Source organism: Amphiura filiformis, chromosome 1 (assembly GCF_039555335.1).
Source record: "Amphiura filiformis chromosome 1, Afil_fr2py, whole genome shotgun sequence".
Taxonomy (NCBI): Eukaryota; Metazoa; Echinodermata; class Ophiuroidea; order Amphilepidida; family Amphiuridae; genus Amphiura; species Amphiura filiformis.
In genome coordinates this window covers 84,577,167-84,594,800 of record NC_092628.1, presented here as the reverse complement: position 1 = coordinate 84,594,800, position 17,634 = coordinate 84,577,167, and the positions used below count along the sequence as shown (strand labels likewise).

At 36.8% G+C, this 17,634-nt stretch overlaps 1 protein-coding gene across 2 annotated transcripts; it reads left to right on the top strand.

Moving 5' to 3' along the window:
* The first annotated feature begins 767 nt into the window (after nt 1-767).
* Nucleotides 768-11,075, top strand: LOC140155337 (actin-binding protein WASF3-like). 2 transcript variants are annotated; one of them, XM_072178146.1, is made up of 5 exons: nt 768-930; nt 4,931-5,235; nt 5,627-5,783; nt 6,847-6,972; nt 7,703-7,874. In XM_072178146.1, the coding sequence occupies exons 2-5, from the start codon at nt 4,962-4,964 to the stop codon at nt 7,746-7,748; spliced, it is 603 nt and encodes a 200-aa protein (XP_072034247.1). In that variant the 5' UTR covers nt 768-930; nt 4,931-4,961; the 3' UTR covers nt 7,749-7,874. The 2 variants fall into 2 exon arrangements, with proteins under 2 accessions (XP_072034247.1, XP_072034239.1); XM_072178138.1 differs by lacking the exons at nt 768-930; nt 4,931-5,235; nt 5,627-5,783 and adding an exon at nt 10,669-11,075 and having other exon boundaries at nt 7,703-8,492.
* Nucleotides 11,076-17,634: the final 6,559 nt, after the last annotated feature.

Here is a 17,634-nt window from a genome sequence, read left to right as displayed (position 1 = left end):
AGTCTATAGCAAGTCAACAGCCAGGTTCATCATAAATTTATCCAGTTGACGGAGCACCATGAATAACGACACGGCTGCTTGCATTAACTAAATACAGGTGGGCCCCATATACAAAACAACTAAAGAAATGATGTCAAGTTCAAGCAGTGCACAACGTGACTGCTGCCCTTTGCTATAAAATTCTTTGCTCACCAAGAATACATAAAGAATTTTAAATTCATCTTCTGTTTATAGTATTCCAAATTTACGATGTATGATTGAGTACGAGTTTCAAGTTGATTATTTATGATAAAACTAAAAACGTGTCTAAATGTAGTGTACTTCGTTTATTTACTATGGGTGTGCGCGCATGAATCTACAAGCATTAGGCCCTATGCCTCTTATTGAGAGTTTTTGATGAAAGGGAGGAAAGGTAACTCTATGCAGATCGCGAGTCCACAAAATTACAACATTATTTCGTCTTATAATAATTCATTTTTATAGCCGCATATGTATTGCATTAATTAAAAAATATGTATATTGTAATTTTGGGGAGCGGAGGGCGTCTGCATTAATAGTTTAATATTTGTCTCTTTCGTCAAACCCAATACTTGTAGATGGAATACTACGTTATTTCAGTGATCAATTAAAATAAATTATTTGAAAGATGACTTCCGAATTGAGAAAGCAACGAGCGCTTTTATTTAAAGATAGGCCTATATCAATTCAGTTGATAAATTTTCTCGCGGCAGCTATCTGGCTTGTGATCATCGTCATTCACTACAAAGTTGTGCAAATTCCAGAACCGTCACTGTCTTTATCCAAGTTTACATACAGAAATCGGTATTCAGTATGCACACAGTTAGTGCTGACACCCTGACGACATATTGACAATATTAGTTTCATAACAATTGATCATTGGTAGAGGAACTGTCTACATTTAAATCACAGGTGAGCGTAGTTTTGTTGCTTAAAGTTACTGCCCTAGATATTCTTATTTTCGAAGTTTAATAGTCACATACAAATACAGTGTAGGGCCTAAGCAAAAACTTGGGGTGTGTGTACGGTATTATGCGTAGGCTAATTTGTATCAAGATAGTTGTCTACTTCCGTATTTGAACTTCTTCATAAATTATTGACAATTTGGAATACAAGTTAACCTACTGATATAATGTTCATGGAGTTAGTTTATATGATACGTGCATTAATCATACGCGTATGCTAATGATGGTAATTTTGTGGATTATAAAGTAGGCCTACATAAAACAATGTAAATTCCAGGTACAAATTTATCATATTTAAAGAGGGCATGCAGGATCACCCAAAGTGTGAAATTTTAGACATTATTTTGTAAGTACATAAAAGTATAGATTTCATAAAGGAAATGATGCAAGGAAATTCATGCAACTAGCACGGCAGATTCCTGCAAAAATGAGCATTTTTTTGCGGAAAGCGCCAAATTTGATTTTCCATGAGAATTTTTGGTCCACTATAATAAATATCCAAATTGACGAAAATTGCATATTTGTGTTATAAAGACACAAATCTAGTAACGGTTTCTGAAGTTTTGAATTTCTTCTTTGTTTTAAAAATATGGGTCGAAAGGGGTCAAAATTTCTTTGTCATTTTTGACTCAAATTTGAAAAAACCGTTACTAGTTTTGTGTCTTTATTAGAACACATATATTTCAAGTTTTGTCAATTTGTATATTTAGGGGAAGTTTTAGGGAGAAAATTGGCATGGAAAATCAAAATTGACACTTTTCTAATGCTCATTTTTACATATCTACCGGTCTAGTTGGATCCCTTGTATCATTTCCTTTGTGAATATGTATACTTTTATGCATTTATCACTATTACTTTTAAAGATAAAATACAATACAATGTCTAAAATTTTCTACTTTATGTGATTCTTCGTGCCACCTTAAGCGTGTTTTAACCTTTAAACTACTACTCCTACAACAAAATGGTACACAGCAAAACAACTCCTTTGAGAATTCCACTGCACAGATTTCTTAGTCACAATGCATGCAGTATCCTGCATGTATACAGTTCCCATAGTAACATTATGTTTACAAACATTTCGGTGTATAGAACAACAGTCCTACATCAGTATTGAAGACCTTTTGTGAACAAACGCATTTTGTTTAATAAATCAAAATTATATTGTAGGGATTGTTTATATATTAATTTGCATGCATTGCATTATCATGATAATAATATCATGCACGTCCCAGCAAACAAACAAAACCTTTTACAGAAAACGTTTCTAGATGTCGGGATATATAAACGGTATCAAAACGTAAAAAAATATAATATAATGTTAAGATGCTGACAACATATTTTGCAAAAAACTTTTGCCCCAAAACATTTTACAATAACATTTTGGACAACATTGTAAAACTGTTGTTTTCATATAAAACGTTATAAAATTGTTCCTATGACTTTTATATACCCGACATTTAAATGTTATTTAAACGTTTTGTATAAAACTAAAACGCGTTTATAATTCCCACAAAAGGTTTAAATGTTATAATAAAGGGTATAAAACGTTTTAAGAACATTCATAAAACATTTTTGAAAACGTGAAGCAAAACATTCTATCGAATGTTAAATATTTTACAATAACCTTATATAACCCAACCCGACATTTAAATTAAAAACTTTTGAATAAACGTCAATTTTTTGTGTTTGCATGCTGGGAGTACGTTTAAAACGTTCTTTAAAACAATAAAAATTCCTTTAAAAAAGGAATGGGGCGCCCAATGTGAGCTTGGACGTGACGGTGAATTCCATGGTGTGTAGATTTGGTATAATGATTTTTCTAGGGAAGAGTAGAAGATGATCAAATGCAAGAGAAATGTGTTTGATTGGGGAAGATGTATGACAGGACCGTTTTGGATGAAAAAAATGGGAATGAAGCTTTCGTGTCAATTTGCGATTATGTGGGGTGGGGAAAAATTCTGTCTATTATAGTGAGGATATTGCTTTGGATATTGAATGTTGTTGAATTTCGTTATGCAGGGGTATATGATGAATAGTATAGAAGACACAAATAAGTAAGCTCCCCTGGCAAAATATGGGGGGTTATCCCCACCCGGGATCTACGCCTATGTTGACCAATAGAAAACGTTAAGTTTTTATAAATGTATAACGTCTGTGATACATATACATCATCGACTTGCTAATACACTGAAAATCAAATAGAGATGAAGGATAAAGAGGAAGAGTCTTTCAAAATGACACAGTTCACGAATCAGGTGTATAGTCATTTGTTGTAACTTTCCATTTTCATATCTAACCTACTCTGCACTAAATTTTACAATAATTCGTGATTTGAGGCATAATGATACCTACATCCTGACTTTGACATATAGGCGGGCATATAGGCCTATAACTCCCCAGCAAACAAACTTTCCAAGTCAATTATACCATGCAAATAATAACATTTGGCCTACTAGAGCTCTAATTAAGATAACATCTAATTAAGCAAACATTACTGGGTAGCATCAAGGTTTAAGAACTGTTCCCATGATAGATAAGCATGTTGTGGATCCTAGTGTATGGTCAAAGTATATGCCGTGTTGTTTCCATACAGTTTGCCGCCCAATTGTGCCACCATATTACAACTCTGGCAATAACCGCTATATAGATTTGTTTATGGTAATTGGCAAACAAAGGCCATTGATCTTATGGTCAAATGTCATCGTCTATCGGGTTTTAAGACAAACGGTGGTCAGGTTGAAGGCATACAAAGGTCGCGGATTATTTGGTGTTTTTACAAATCCATTAATTTTGTCTTTTAAACAAAGAATATACGCACACCATTTTATCCTGTTCATAACAGAAAACAATAATAAAATAAAATCCAAACATATTGTGGTTTTATTTCTGAGCAAGGGCGTAATTTTAGCAAAACAATTGCGGAGTAAATCTAGTAAGAGTGAAATTAGAAGCTTCTCACAAACACATGCCTATATTGTGGGACGCCTCCGTAGAGGGCGCCCCAAAAATGATCTTCAAAGAACATTAATTTGTTTTAGCTGGGGTAGGAAGGTATATACACGCAGCTATAACCCCTAATAATTTAACATGACTAAAGTTTAAATTGTTTTTATAGCAGTTTTGGCCTGTAGTTCCCGGTGTAAAGTTCCGCTGCAGACTACGTTTTACATTATCAAATAATCTCGTGTTTTCCCAAACGTAGGCTGATGCCAAATTATTTGATACTAGATTAACATATCCGGGTTGTATTTGTACTTGTAATCTGTATAGTTTCGAGAGATAAAAATCGTTGGCAAATGCTTTGAATGACCAGAAGTCAAAAGGGAATCGCATTTCATCATCCTCATAACAAAACTGCCTAAATCATTATTACATGTTTCTCATTTGCAATTTTGATTTTCTGAGTAATAAACACATAATTAATCAAATTTCCAGCCGCATTCTACATTAACTGGTGGAATACATCTCTTTTTTTGATGTATTCCACAAGTTAATGAAGAATGCGGCTGGAAATTTGATTAATTATGTGTTTATTACTCAGAAAATCAAAATTGCAAATGAGAAACATGTAATAATGACTTAGGCAGTTTTGTTATGAGGGTAACGATTTGCAACTGGAGAGGGGAGATCGGTTGTACAACTCTTCTGGATTTGAATAATAAACCAAATATGATTTTTATTTGGTATAAAATGATAGCTACGTGTTTCCTCTATCCAGCGGTGACTCGGAATTCCATCTTTCAGACTTTTATTTTATGTCGAGAAAAATGACAATTTAGTTTCAGGATTTACTTACATTCACCATAATAAACACGATAGAACTATACCATTTTGTTTCTTTCACAAAATTAACATGGTTGACAAAGAAATTATGTAGTCTGAAGTGAACATTTGCTTTCATTACTACATTTGATTTCATCTGACGACTTATTTCTTTCCAATTTTAGTGACAAACGTGACTGGATCGGCAGAACCACAATGCCTTTGGTGAAACGTGAAATACAGCCAGTGTTCGTCAGTCGTGGTCTTGATGTCATTCCAAAAGGGATAACCAATGAGCTGGAATGTGTAACCAACTGCACATTATCATCTGTAATTCGACAACTGAGTAACTTAGCAAGGCATGCTGAAGATGTCTTTGCAGAGCTTTACACTGAAGCTAACTTTGTGTTCAAGAAATCAAACGCATTACAAGACCGCATTGATCGGTTGTCGGTGAAGGTGACTCAACTTGACTCGGTTCATGATGAAGGTAGGGATTCAGCTGGGGATTGGATTATTTTAGTAGTGGTTGGGTGGGAGGGGTGGGGGTGTGTGTGTGTGTGGGGGGGGTGTGCGTGCATGTGTGTCAGGGGTAGGATGGGGTGTGTGTTGCGTTTAGTGTGTACTATTTATGTGCCTTTATGGCTCTGTTTCTGGAGGGAATCATTTTCGAGATCCTGACAAGAAAGCTCAAGAAGACCACTGAAACCATATTCAAGTTTCCTGGAGGCAAAGCAAGTTTGGATATGAGATCAACCAACGCAGTGCTTTTTCTTATAAATTATTTTTTGTTCCGCAGGAACATATTGGCCCACATTGATCAAAACACCCAGTACCAGTTCTAAGCATATCCTCTGTTTGTAAAACTTGCTTGTTTGCAGATACTTTGGAAGGCTACATGAGTCAGATACCATACCACAACACATTTAATACCGGCGATCAGGTCATCTTGGATAATGGTACACTACCACTGGCCTTACAAGAAACACGAGCATTGTGTGAGAAGGTTCCGTCACTAAGTCTACTCGATCCATACAGGTATGGTTTTGTTTTGAAGTTTGAATAAAATTACACCACCCATACATAAATTCGCCCAGCCCCATCTCCCTAAAATGAAATTTTCAAAAAAGGAAATTAGTTTGGCAGAGGAACGATATTTCCACTTTACACAGAAAGTCCTCATAGTCCCCAAGTTCATTACCATAAACACGAAATAATAATATGTAGCGGGGTAGACCTGCTATGCAATTTTTAAATAGATATTTAACGATATTTTCAGTCTTCATTTTCACTAAATTAAAAAAAATTGGGTATCACATGTACGATGTACATTTAATATTCATATATTTCATAAATCGGAGGCCTTAGGTTTTACATAAAAATATTTCATTGGAAACCCTCCCAGTCGGTTATTTCGAAAACGTAGTCGGGCATTAATTAGCGTTATTTTGATTGATTCTAAAAACACTTTTAGAAAAATAAACTTGTCATTGATTTTACTTGATCAAATGCTTCTCCATCTCTCCTCCTCCTTCTCTCCCTTTCATTCTTCTAATCTCTCTAATCAAGTAGCTTTATTTATCAAATTCCGTACCATCGTAAACATGGTAAATACCGCGCTGACAAAAACGAAGCTAAAAATTAACGGTATTTGCCGGTATTGAATGGTGCATATTTTCACGTGACCGTCAGTGCATATTAACTTGTACTATTTTCATCGTATGGGGTTTCTATTATAAGTTTATTTTTTCCTGAGTCGGTTAAATAAGAGTACTAGTATATAGATGACGTGACTTTTGACGTCACGCGTCAATGCCTGACATTGTGCGCACGCATCATCACACTTTTTGCCTGGCAGTATGCGCGCGCATCATATTTTGTTCAGGGCTCGTGGTTTTAAAACTCCCGCCACATCACAATAATAAGGCTATTGAACAGTGTAGTAGTTGCACGGGATTCACTCAAGCATATCGATATACCAGTCCCTTGCTTTTGTTGATAAACATTGAGGTCAACTCATCTGTACGTATTGCAAATTGTATCAGTAAATAAGAGTTGTAGAAACTTATCTCAGACTGTCTTATATTCGCTTTTATTACAGGGAAGATGGCAAAGAGGCATTGAAAATGTACACAAATCCAAAATATTTCTTTGAATTGTGGTGCCAAGATATGCAGAAAAACATCAACGAAGATGAAAAGAAGAAAGAAAAAGGAAAAGAAAGCGGGTAGGTTAAATTCTTATTATTAACAGTTATAATGTTATACATTGCTTGTGTACTCATTACCAGGATTACTAGTTATGATGGTTTTTAATATTTGTTATAAGGTGCGGGATAGATGTGGGGATGTGTAGGGATTTGTGGGTGTTTTCTATTTTTCCTTGCTTTATTTTTATTTCTTTTCTCTGAATTTAGCTATTATGTACAGCGCAGCGCTGGGTGTGCCGGGGGGGCACATCAAAAAAATTTAGTGGGTATGTTCCCTCGGAATTTTGAGGTGGTGGGTCTTTGGGAGCTGACGGCGTACCGGTAAAAGGGGGTCTTTTGGACCTGCAAACAAGTAAAATGGGGACTTTTGGACTGCGAACAGTCAAAATCAAGGGTCTTTCTTGGCTTTCTGGTTGAAAAAAAAAAGCCTGAAAAAACAGAAATATGAGGAATATGCACATTTAGGGTCATTTAGCATGTTTAGAGCTGAAATTATCAAAATCAAGGGTCTTTCGGAGCTCTATTTTGGTCAAATATAGGTTTTTTTTCGAACTGCGAAACCCAAAAGGAGGGTCTTTCCGGGGAACGTAGCCGTATGTGGGTGTGTAGGGGTGTGTGTTTGTATGGGGTATATGTAACTAAATGGATGGGTGGAGGTGTTTGTATATGTATGAATGTGACATGTAGGTGGGTAGGTGTGCGTGGTATTTGTATTTCATGGTTTTTTATTTGTTCTATTTACAAACAGAGGCAAGGAAACAGAGGAGACAAGTCCAACAAACCAGCTAAAGTGAAGACTCGTAAGGAACAGTACAAAGCCATGGGAATGGGTCAAGAGTTCATGCCCACTAAATCTGCTAATGAGAACAAAGGTATACAATCACCAACATCAGATCCAGGAAGCCCTACGTATGATGCGCCTTCACAGCAAGACCCGAGAAGGTCGTCCCAATCCCAACATGACCGCCAGCCTTCGCAAGATACGTACATAAATCAAGAGGCCCAGTCCGTGACGTCTCCTGAAGACCGCAGAAGAAGCCACGGCCACAGACGTCGTTCTTCAGGAAAACCACGCAAAGCTCCTGCACCACCCCCTCCAGCACCACCACCTACAGATTATAACACAAATGAGAGTCAGTATGGTAACTTACCAATGCCGCCTGATCCAAATGACATGCCAATGCCAACAGGTTCTATTATGCCACCAAATAATGACATACCACCTCCACCACCACCCCCACCACCGTTTGATCATTCAATACCACCAGCTCCTCCAGTACCCAATGGAAATATACCACCACCACCTCCCCCACCTCCTCCTTCAACACAAGTTGGTGGGACAAACATTCCAGCCCCTCCACCTCCTCCTCCTGGCATGCCTAATACTAACATCCCCGTACCTCCTCCACCACCTCCACCAGGGGCTCTAACTTCTACCCCTACCCCTACTCTTGCTCCAGCGAAAAGGATAAGCCAGGCACCAACCCCTCCAATACAAGTGGATAGCAGAAGTGAGCTGCTCAAGGCAATTCAACAAGGTAGGTTTAATGTTACTGAATGTGAGCATGAACTAATTTCTTATGATACGATTTCACAAATCATGTCTCTTGTTCGGCATGTTTGGATTCGGAACCTTACCTCTACGATCACACAAATCATGTCACTTGTTTGGCTTGTTTGGGTTCGGAACCTTACCGCTACGATCAAACAAATCATGTCACTTGTTTGGCATGTTTGGATTCGGAACCTTACCCCTACGATTACACAAATCATGTCACTTGTTTGGCATATTTGGTCCGGAATCTTACCCTACGAACACACAAATTATGTCACTTGTTTGGCATGTTTGGATTCGGAACCTTACCTCTACGATCACACAAATCATGTCTCTTGTTCAGCATGTTTGGATACGGAACCTTACCCCTACGATTACACAAATCATGTCACTTGTTTGGCATATTTGGTTCGGAATCTTACCCTACGATCACACAAATTATGTCACTTGTTTGGCATGTTTGGATTCGGAACCTTACCTCTACGATCACACAAATCATGTCACTTGTTTGGCATGTTTGGGTTCGGAACCTTACCCCTACGATCTCACATTATCATGTCACTTGTTTGGCATGTTTGGATTCGTAACCTTACCCCTACGATAACACAAATCATGCCACTTGTTTGGCATGTTTGGGTTCTGAACCAACCCCTACGATCACAAAAAAATCATGCCACTTGTTTAGCATGTTTGGATTCGGAACCTTACCCCTACGATCACACAAATCATGTCATTTGTTTAGCATGTTTGGATTCGGAACCTTACCTCTACGATCCCACAAATCATGCCACTTGTTTGGCATGTTTGGGTTCAGAGTCTTACCCATACGATCACACAAATCATGTCACTTGTTTAGCATGTTTAGATTCGGAACCTTACCCCTACGATCACACAAATCATGTCACTTGTTTGGCATGTTTGGGTTCAGAACCTTATACCTCTACGATCACACAAATCATGCCACTTGTTTGACATGTTTGGATTCGGAACCTTACCCCTACGATCACACAAATCATGTCATTTGTTTGGCATGTTTGGGTTCGGAACCTTACCCCTACGATCACACAAATCATGTCACTTGTTTGGCATGTTTGGATTCGGAACCTTACCCCTACGATCACACAAATCATGTCATTTGTTTGGCATGTTTGGGTCGGAACCTTACCTCTACGATCACACAAATCATGTCACTTGTTTGGCAAGTTTGGATTCGTAACCTTACCCCTACGATCACACAAATCATGTCACTTGTTTGGCATGTTTGGATTCGGAACCTTACCCCTACGATCAAACAAATCATGTCACTTGTTTGTCATGTTTGGATTCGTAACCTTACCGTGTTTGTCGCGTGTAATTTTGCTTTGTCTTTTCCACCCTCGTGGTTTCTTTTTTTTATGTTCATTAAGACGAGAAACCTAAAAAGAAAACGGACAATGACATCCAAATAAAAGGTCTTGTAGTTATCCCATATGTGGAAGGGCTTGTGGAGAAGGCCAATAGAATTTTCAGAAAACATGGCATAGCAACGGCTATAAAGCCTAACACTAGTCTCGGGAAACTTCTGGTCCACCCAAAGGACAAAATAGATCCTAATAACAGCACTGATTGTGTGTATGAAATACCTTGCACTAATTGTAATCAAACATATGTCGGTGAGACCGGAAGAAACTCGTCTTAATGAACATAAAAAAGAAACCACGAGGGTGGAAAAGACAAAGCAAAATTACACGCGACAAACACGTAAACAGTCGGAAACAGAGCAATCAAAATCAGCCATAGCAGATCACGCAGTACAGAAAAATCATGTTATAGACTGGAACAATTCAAAAATCCTTGGCACGGAGTGTAACACAAATATAAGACGCATCAAGGAGTCCATATGGATTCGGAGAAGAGGACCCAACGTCATGAACAGGGACGACGGGGCCCACCATCTAAGTCACGTATTTATGATCCCCTACTGAGTGACAATTCTGTACCCTCTGTGGTCGGAATTCGTTCAACCGGAAGTCGAATTAAAGAGGTTTTTTTTGATTCGTTAGACCTAGCTGACAAGATATAAGTAGTTTCGAATCATTTGTCACCCATTTTATTTTATTGAGGTTTGCAAGCAAACATATCAATAAAACTTATTTATAATTTATGTCCTCTATATGCAGGTATGAATTTAAAAAGAGTCCAGGTGACGGAGAAACAGGTGAGAGACGAAAGAACTGATACCGTGGAGTCCATCCTGCGGAGAAGAATCGCATTGCAGCAGAGTGACACAGAAAGTGAAAGCAGTGGAAGCAGTAGTGATTTAGAGGAATGGAGCGATCAGGATTGAGTCTACTACACGAGGTGTATATTCATCTGGGCTATTTCATATTCAATGAATTATAGTTTTATGATAAAATTCTTACAGTGGCGACACTACGGGGGAGGGGGCATTTCCCTCTACTATTTTTCTTTCCTCGAATTCCCCCTCCCCCTACTTTGAAGGCAAAAAATTTCTACCAAAAATACCTCGTCTACCCTTAAGGATACGATACATGATTTACCGACAAGTGACTCATGAATTTTGAAGCTCGGCCACGGTTGCAGTTGAGTGAAGGAGTTTAATGATAAATGATAAATCTCATAATGCCATCTTTAGCCTTTTGTTTACTAAAAAAAGACGCGTTTTGTAAAGATAGATTAGCCGTTTTATGCATAAAGAGCACGAACGTTTGGGAAAGGTTTCAAACAAATAATAAAGACACTGATGTGATGATAAAATTGCGTAAGTCGGGAAATATCTGCGTCGCAATGATTTGTTTTGGTTTTAGGAATTTGACCTTAAAATTTACGACTTCATGACATTATCATTCAAAATCAACAAAAGATATTTCAACAGTATATGGGCTCATTCTTTCTCTAGAATGTTTTGTACATGTATGTGAAATAGCTTCAACAATGGTTCGCTGCATAATGGTAAAAACAGCCTTGACCTAAAAAATAAAGGGCGAGAGGTACCATATTTACCGATTCAGGCTAAATTTAAAATTGATATAAAACGTTTGTTTTTTGATCGATTACAAAATTAATTTTGTCATATAAAGAAATTGTGTCTGGCGTGAATTACACTACAGTTTTTTTATTCTTAGGGCTCTTTAACTTCTTCAAATATTTTTTAAAATGATAGAGTGAATCCCCTGGCCCTCTATAATTATGCACAAAAGATCGAGTCCCCTTAAAGACATTAAAACTAGATTAAAAAATAATGTAATCAATAGATAGATTTTGTTCTGTGTATTTTGATACCTCATTCGGCACGATACGACTCTATTCTCACAAATTTATAGCAATTTGAATAAAGAGAGCTTTTCAAAAGTGTCACTTTATTTTGTAACTTAGTTTTAGTGTCTTTAAAAAGAAATTACCTTGTTTTAAGTGTACGGATACTATTTGTACGCAGTATTTTTTATATATTCGTTGTACATTAACAAAATATCCAGCAGTAAGCTGAAGCACGGTGGCCAAGCGGAACGGTCTCCGACTCATAATCGGAAGGTTGAGGGTTCGAGCCCCGGCGACGCCATCGTGTTGTACCCTTGAGTAAGGCACTTTATATCGAATGCTCCTCTCAACCCAGGTGTATAAATGGGTACCGGCATTCTTAAATGCTGAGAAGGTAACAGACTCGCTGTGGAGAGGTGTAGCGATCCCCGCAACATTACATGGAGGAGTCTGGCCCAATCGCCAATGAAAGAGAGATGGGCACTCGGATCACTGTTTGGATTCAGGCTCGACTCCTTTACCTTTACATTTACCTTTTTCAGCAGTAAGCAGAAATTGGGTCAAATAAAATTGGTCATGGCCAATATTATACGAAAAATATACTATAATTTTACATGGTTTGAAGATGATAATATATTGCACCAAAACATATTTTAAAGAACGTCACGTTGTTGTCTTGAAGGGAAAATAGTTTTCTATATAGAACAGGGAGTGCTTGTAAACATATGAATATCTCTACTATACAACCAGTTGCTTACTCAGAAATAAATAACTTGTTAAATAATGATAGCTAATATTGTAATCATTGATTTTATAGATGTGAAAAGGGCCGGTGGCCTATATTTACAATGTAATAAAACTCTTCATTTGGGTAGGCTGAACTGAACTGAACTGAACTGAACTGATATATGCATTACCCAGCAAACACAAAAACGTTTTAAAAACGTTATAAATAAGTTATATTTTGGCTTTTGGTTTAGGTAAAAACGTTTTAATAACATTAAAATGTCGGGTTATATAAAGGTCATGGAAACGTTTTAAAACGTTTTATATGAAAACACACTACAACAATATTTGTAAATGTTTTTAAAAATGTTATTGTAAACTATTTTCGGACACGTTTTTTGCCAAATATTTTTTCAACACTTAAATAACATTATGTTAAAATATTTGCATTCAGCAAACACAGAAATGTTCTTAAAATGTTTTATTCAAAACGTTTAATAACATTTAAATGTCGGGTTATATAAAGATCATGAAAACGTTTTTAAAACGTTATTGCAAATATTTTGGGCAAACGTTTTTCACCAAATATTTTTTCAACCCCAAAATAACATTCTGTTTAGAATGTTTTGTATCAAGTTTTCAAAAATGTTTTTGGAATGTTATTAAAACGTTTTTATACCCTTTATATAACCCGACATTTAACGTTTTCTGTAAAACATTTTGTGTTTGTTGGGCAATAGATTATTAAAAATGTTTTTAAACATTATGAAAACGTTTTATACCCTTAATATACCCTTTATATAACCCGACATTTAAACATTTTCTGACAACCTTTTATAACCTTTTGCGAATGATGTCGAAAACATTTTGTGTTTGCTGGGTAGTGACCTTGTTTGAAAAGACGAAGTAATTAGCACTACCATTCTGTGTTTATGGCACAATTTACAGCGCTCTGAATAGATTCATCAGGATCGTTCATAAATCACTGGTAGGCAAATGTTCTCAAAACAGATCCAAATAGTAAATTAGGTACTTACTAGAAATATTTCGATTCCTATCAGGAATCTTGTTCACTCTGGTGTGGTGAGTGGTAGTGTTTCTAGATGTTATCGGCAGACTTTGTGACGGATTTTGATGACGTCACATGGGTTGCTTGCCGATTGATGATCTGATCGTAGATCCGATCAAGTCTGTACGCCCCCTCGTCCTTGTTCATGGTGGTGTTGCCTCTGCTCCTAATCCAGATGGCCTCTTTGAGCCAACGAGTTGTTTTGTTAGCTTCTTGGTCGATGACTTTGGCCCCCCGACACCTATCACGTGATTATTTGTTGCAGTATGCTCTGCTATGGCAGACTTGAATGTTTCTGTAGTTGATGCTTTCCTCTGTGCTCTTGTGAAGGTTTTCTCACTAGCTTTTTCTGATTCAGTCTTGTGTTCTTTTAGCCTAGTGGACAGTAAGCGACCTGTTTCCCCTATATATGTTTTAGGGCAGCTCTTGCAAGGGATTTCATACACTGCTTCGGCTGTTTGAAGGGGGTCTCGCTTGTCCTTCGGATGAACAAGGGCTTTTCGGATGGTGGAATGTGGTTTTAATGATGTTGCAAAACCGTGCTTTTTGAAAATTCTGGACACACGTTCCGATAAGCCTTCCACGTACGGTAGCACTACAAGGCCTTTGCTCTTTTCTTGACCGTCGCTAGGTTTGGATTTCTTTGGTTTCGGAAGATCTTTTTCCTCAACAACTTTCTTGATAGACCACTGAGGGTAGCCGCATTGATTAAGTGCCTGTTCTATATGGCTTGTTTCTTTCTGGCGATCAATTTTATCAGAAACAATGGAATATTTTCTGTCGATGAGGGTCCTTACGACACCTAACTTGTGGTGTAACGGATGGTGCGATTGAAATTGCAAGTACTGATCCGTGTGCGTTGGTTTTCTGTGTTAATGTTTAGAAGTTTACTAAAGTTTTAGTGCTGGATATATCATTAATAGTACATCACTTATATTCAAGCAGAATTTCTATTATCTTGGAGCGGTCCACCTACACTACTAATTCCAGTTTGAACACCATGGTGACTGCGAGACGATAAACAAGGACAGCAAAGTTTTTTCAGAGTATCGCGCATTGCGTGACGAAATTTTTGACAGCAGCAGACATACAGGATTGGATTAATACACGAGTTCAGAAGAAGAAGAACGTAACCTACTTTGTAAATTATTTCACTTAGCGTTCCAGGTAAAAAGTCAATGTTACTCACTTCTTCAAGTATTGGATCTAAAACTGCAACTCGAACAAGAAATTGACAAAGAAAAAATACCATGATGTTGATGACTAAGGTTTGAGTCACTTGTTTGTTAGCCAATTGTATTTGTTCATTATTGTTTGTAACTGCTCGATTCTTTAAAACCGATATAATTTTAACGCTAACGAAGCAATTAATCATTAAGCAAACGAAAAATAAACAAATAGAAATTATTTGTGGCATCACAGTATATGATTGGCAAAATGCAACATTAAGTGGTAGGTGTGAGAACGCTTCCTCTGAAGGCCAAATGAAACAGGTTGGACGAAGTTCAAATCCAGATTGTGATATTCCGCTTAGTGCAAAACCGATGATATATACTGAACTTATCATCTTATACATTCGCTTCATTCCTTTCATCAGATGGTGCTTCATAGGTGTACAAATGGCCAGATATCTTTCCATAGAAATCAGCATGACAAAACCCAACGACACGAAGTAGGGAGTAAACACAGTCATCCTAAAAGCATAACAACCTATATTTGAATAGATTGGATAATGATTACGAATCCCTGAATTCCAATAGTCTAAACTTGCCCACATATAGCTAAATGCTAGAAACGAAATATCAGCAATTGCTAAGTTGCTCATAAGAGCAGTCAAGCTACTCTTCATTCTTGGAATTGTCAAGACTGATATCATAAATGTAACATTTCCAAATATGCCAATAGCACACACCATTGGCATTACAGACATGTATATTACTCCAACTTGAACGGAGAAAATCCATTTTACGGCTAAAGTTGGATTGGTTACATGACGACGGTATCAGCCCAAAAGCAAGTGTTGTTTTGAGCGACATCCATGATGGAATTGTTTAGTCATCAACAATTTATTGCACAATCCAAAAAGTAAAGCTACAATATTATACGTTAACAGTTGACATTAATAGTCAGTCCATACAGTTCTTAGTTCAGTTCTACATTTGAAAAAGAGCAAACTTGAGTTGAATTGTTTGTTAACGATGGCTTTAATTCTCCAACTTCTATCAACAGCAACCGGAAAAGCAGATACCTTTAACAATTAGTTTTCTAGATCCAAGATCAAACCTGAACAAATTGCAAGCTATTGAGTTGATCAAATGAAAACACATGTATCAACAGTCTGACGTGGGGGCTATTTGAAAGAAAAATGATGATCTATTATCAGGACAGAGCATGCTCAGAAAGTATATACATTAGTCTATGATTGTATACCCCTCTTGTTTACGATATAAAATATATTTGTATCGAGTTGGCAGACCTAATGGAGTAGCATAAAGATGTGGAGATCAAGCGAAATTGATTTTAGATTTGGTAATTACCGGATGTATTTGTTGCTATAGCTACACTCACAAGACGATACAAAAGTATTCAAACAAGGTTGTGACTAGAATTAACAATAATTGCTAGTGCAATAATGGTGAAAATGAGAAAATTATTACTACAGTCTGTCTAAAAAAAATTGTGCAAGTGAAAAGCACAATTGTGATTTTACCCTTTCGTTGTTAACTAAACATATCTCGAGATTAAAACAAGCAAATTGAACAGAACAAACGGCATTTGAGAGCTAAGACTACGCCCTTGACGATGATGTAAGCATCATGTCACAACGGTATTTTCTAATTGCCAAAATGGACGCTTTTCACTTGCACAGTGTTTTTGAGACAGGCTGTATATGTGACACATCCATGCATTAACTCAAGAACCGCAAGCCATTTTTGGGAGCAAACCTTTTGCATGTCTAAAATTTAACATTTGGTTCTAGCCTTATTTTTATTGAATTATTAATCAAATAAGGCAACTTCTTGACCAGTTTGTTCCCAAAAGAAATGGGGTCAAAGCACGTTTATATTTAGATTAATTTTCCCATTGAAATATGTATATATTTGTATATGTGGTGCATAAGTAAAGCCCCTTAAACAGATCATCTTAGAAGCTCTTAGACACACTACATTGTGTTTTTTTCTGTTCAACTACGTTAATGTTGAGCAGTTTAAAAATATTCAGTGCTGGATATAATAATTAATTATACATCACTTATTTCACATTCAAGCAGGATTTCTATTATCTTTTCTACTACATTGTGTGTTTACTGTTCAATTGCGGTAATGTTTAGAAGTTTACTAAAGTTTTAGTGCTGGATATATCATTAATAATACATCATTTATATTCAAGCAGAATTTCTATTATCTTGGAGCGGTCCATCAATACTACTAATTCCAGTTTGGATGCCATGGTGACTGCGAGGCAATAAACAAGGACAGCAAAGTTTTTTCAGAGTATCGCACATTGCGTGACGAAATTTTTGACAGCAGCAGACATACAGGATTGGATTAATGCATGAGTTCAGTAGAAGAAGAATGTGACCTATTTTGTAAACTTTTTCACGTTGCGTTTCCGTTAAAAAGTCAATGTTACACACTTCTTCAAGTATTGGATCTAACGCTGCAACTCGAACAAGAAATTGACAAAGAAAAAAGACTATATTGTTGATGACTAAGGTTTGAGTCACTTGTTTGTTAGCCAATTGTATTTGTTCATTATTGTTTGTAACTACTCGATTCTTTAAAACCGTTATAATTCTAACGCTAATAAAGCAATTAATCAGTAAGCAAACGAAAAATAAACAAATAGAAATTATTTGTGGCAACACAGTATATGATTTGCAAAATTCAACATTATGTGGTAGGTGTGAGAACGCTTCCTCTGGAGGCCAAATGAAACAGGTTGGACGAAGTTCAAATCCAGATTGTGATATTCCGCTTAGTGCAAAACCGATGATATATACTGAAATTATCATCTTATACATTCGCTTCATTCCTTTCATCAAATGGTGCTTCATAGGTGTACAAATGGC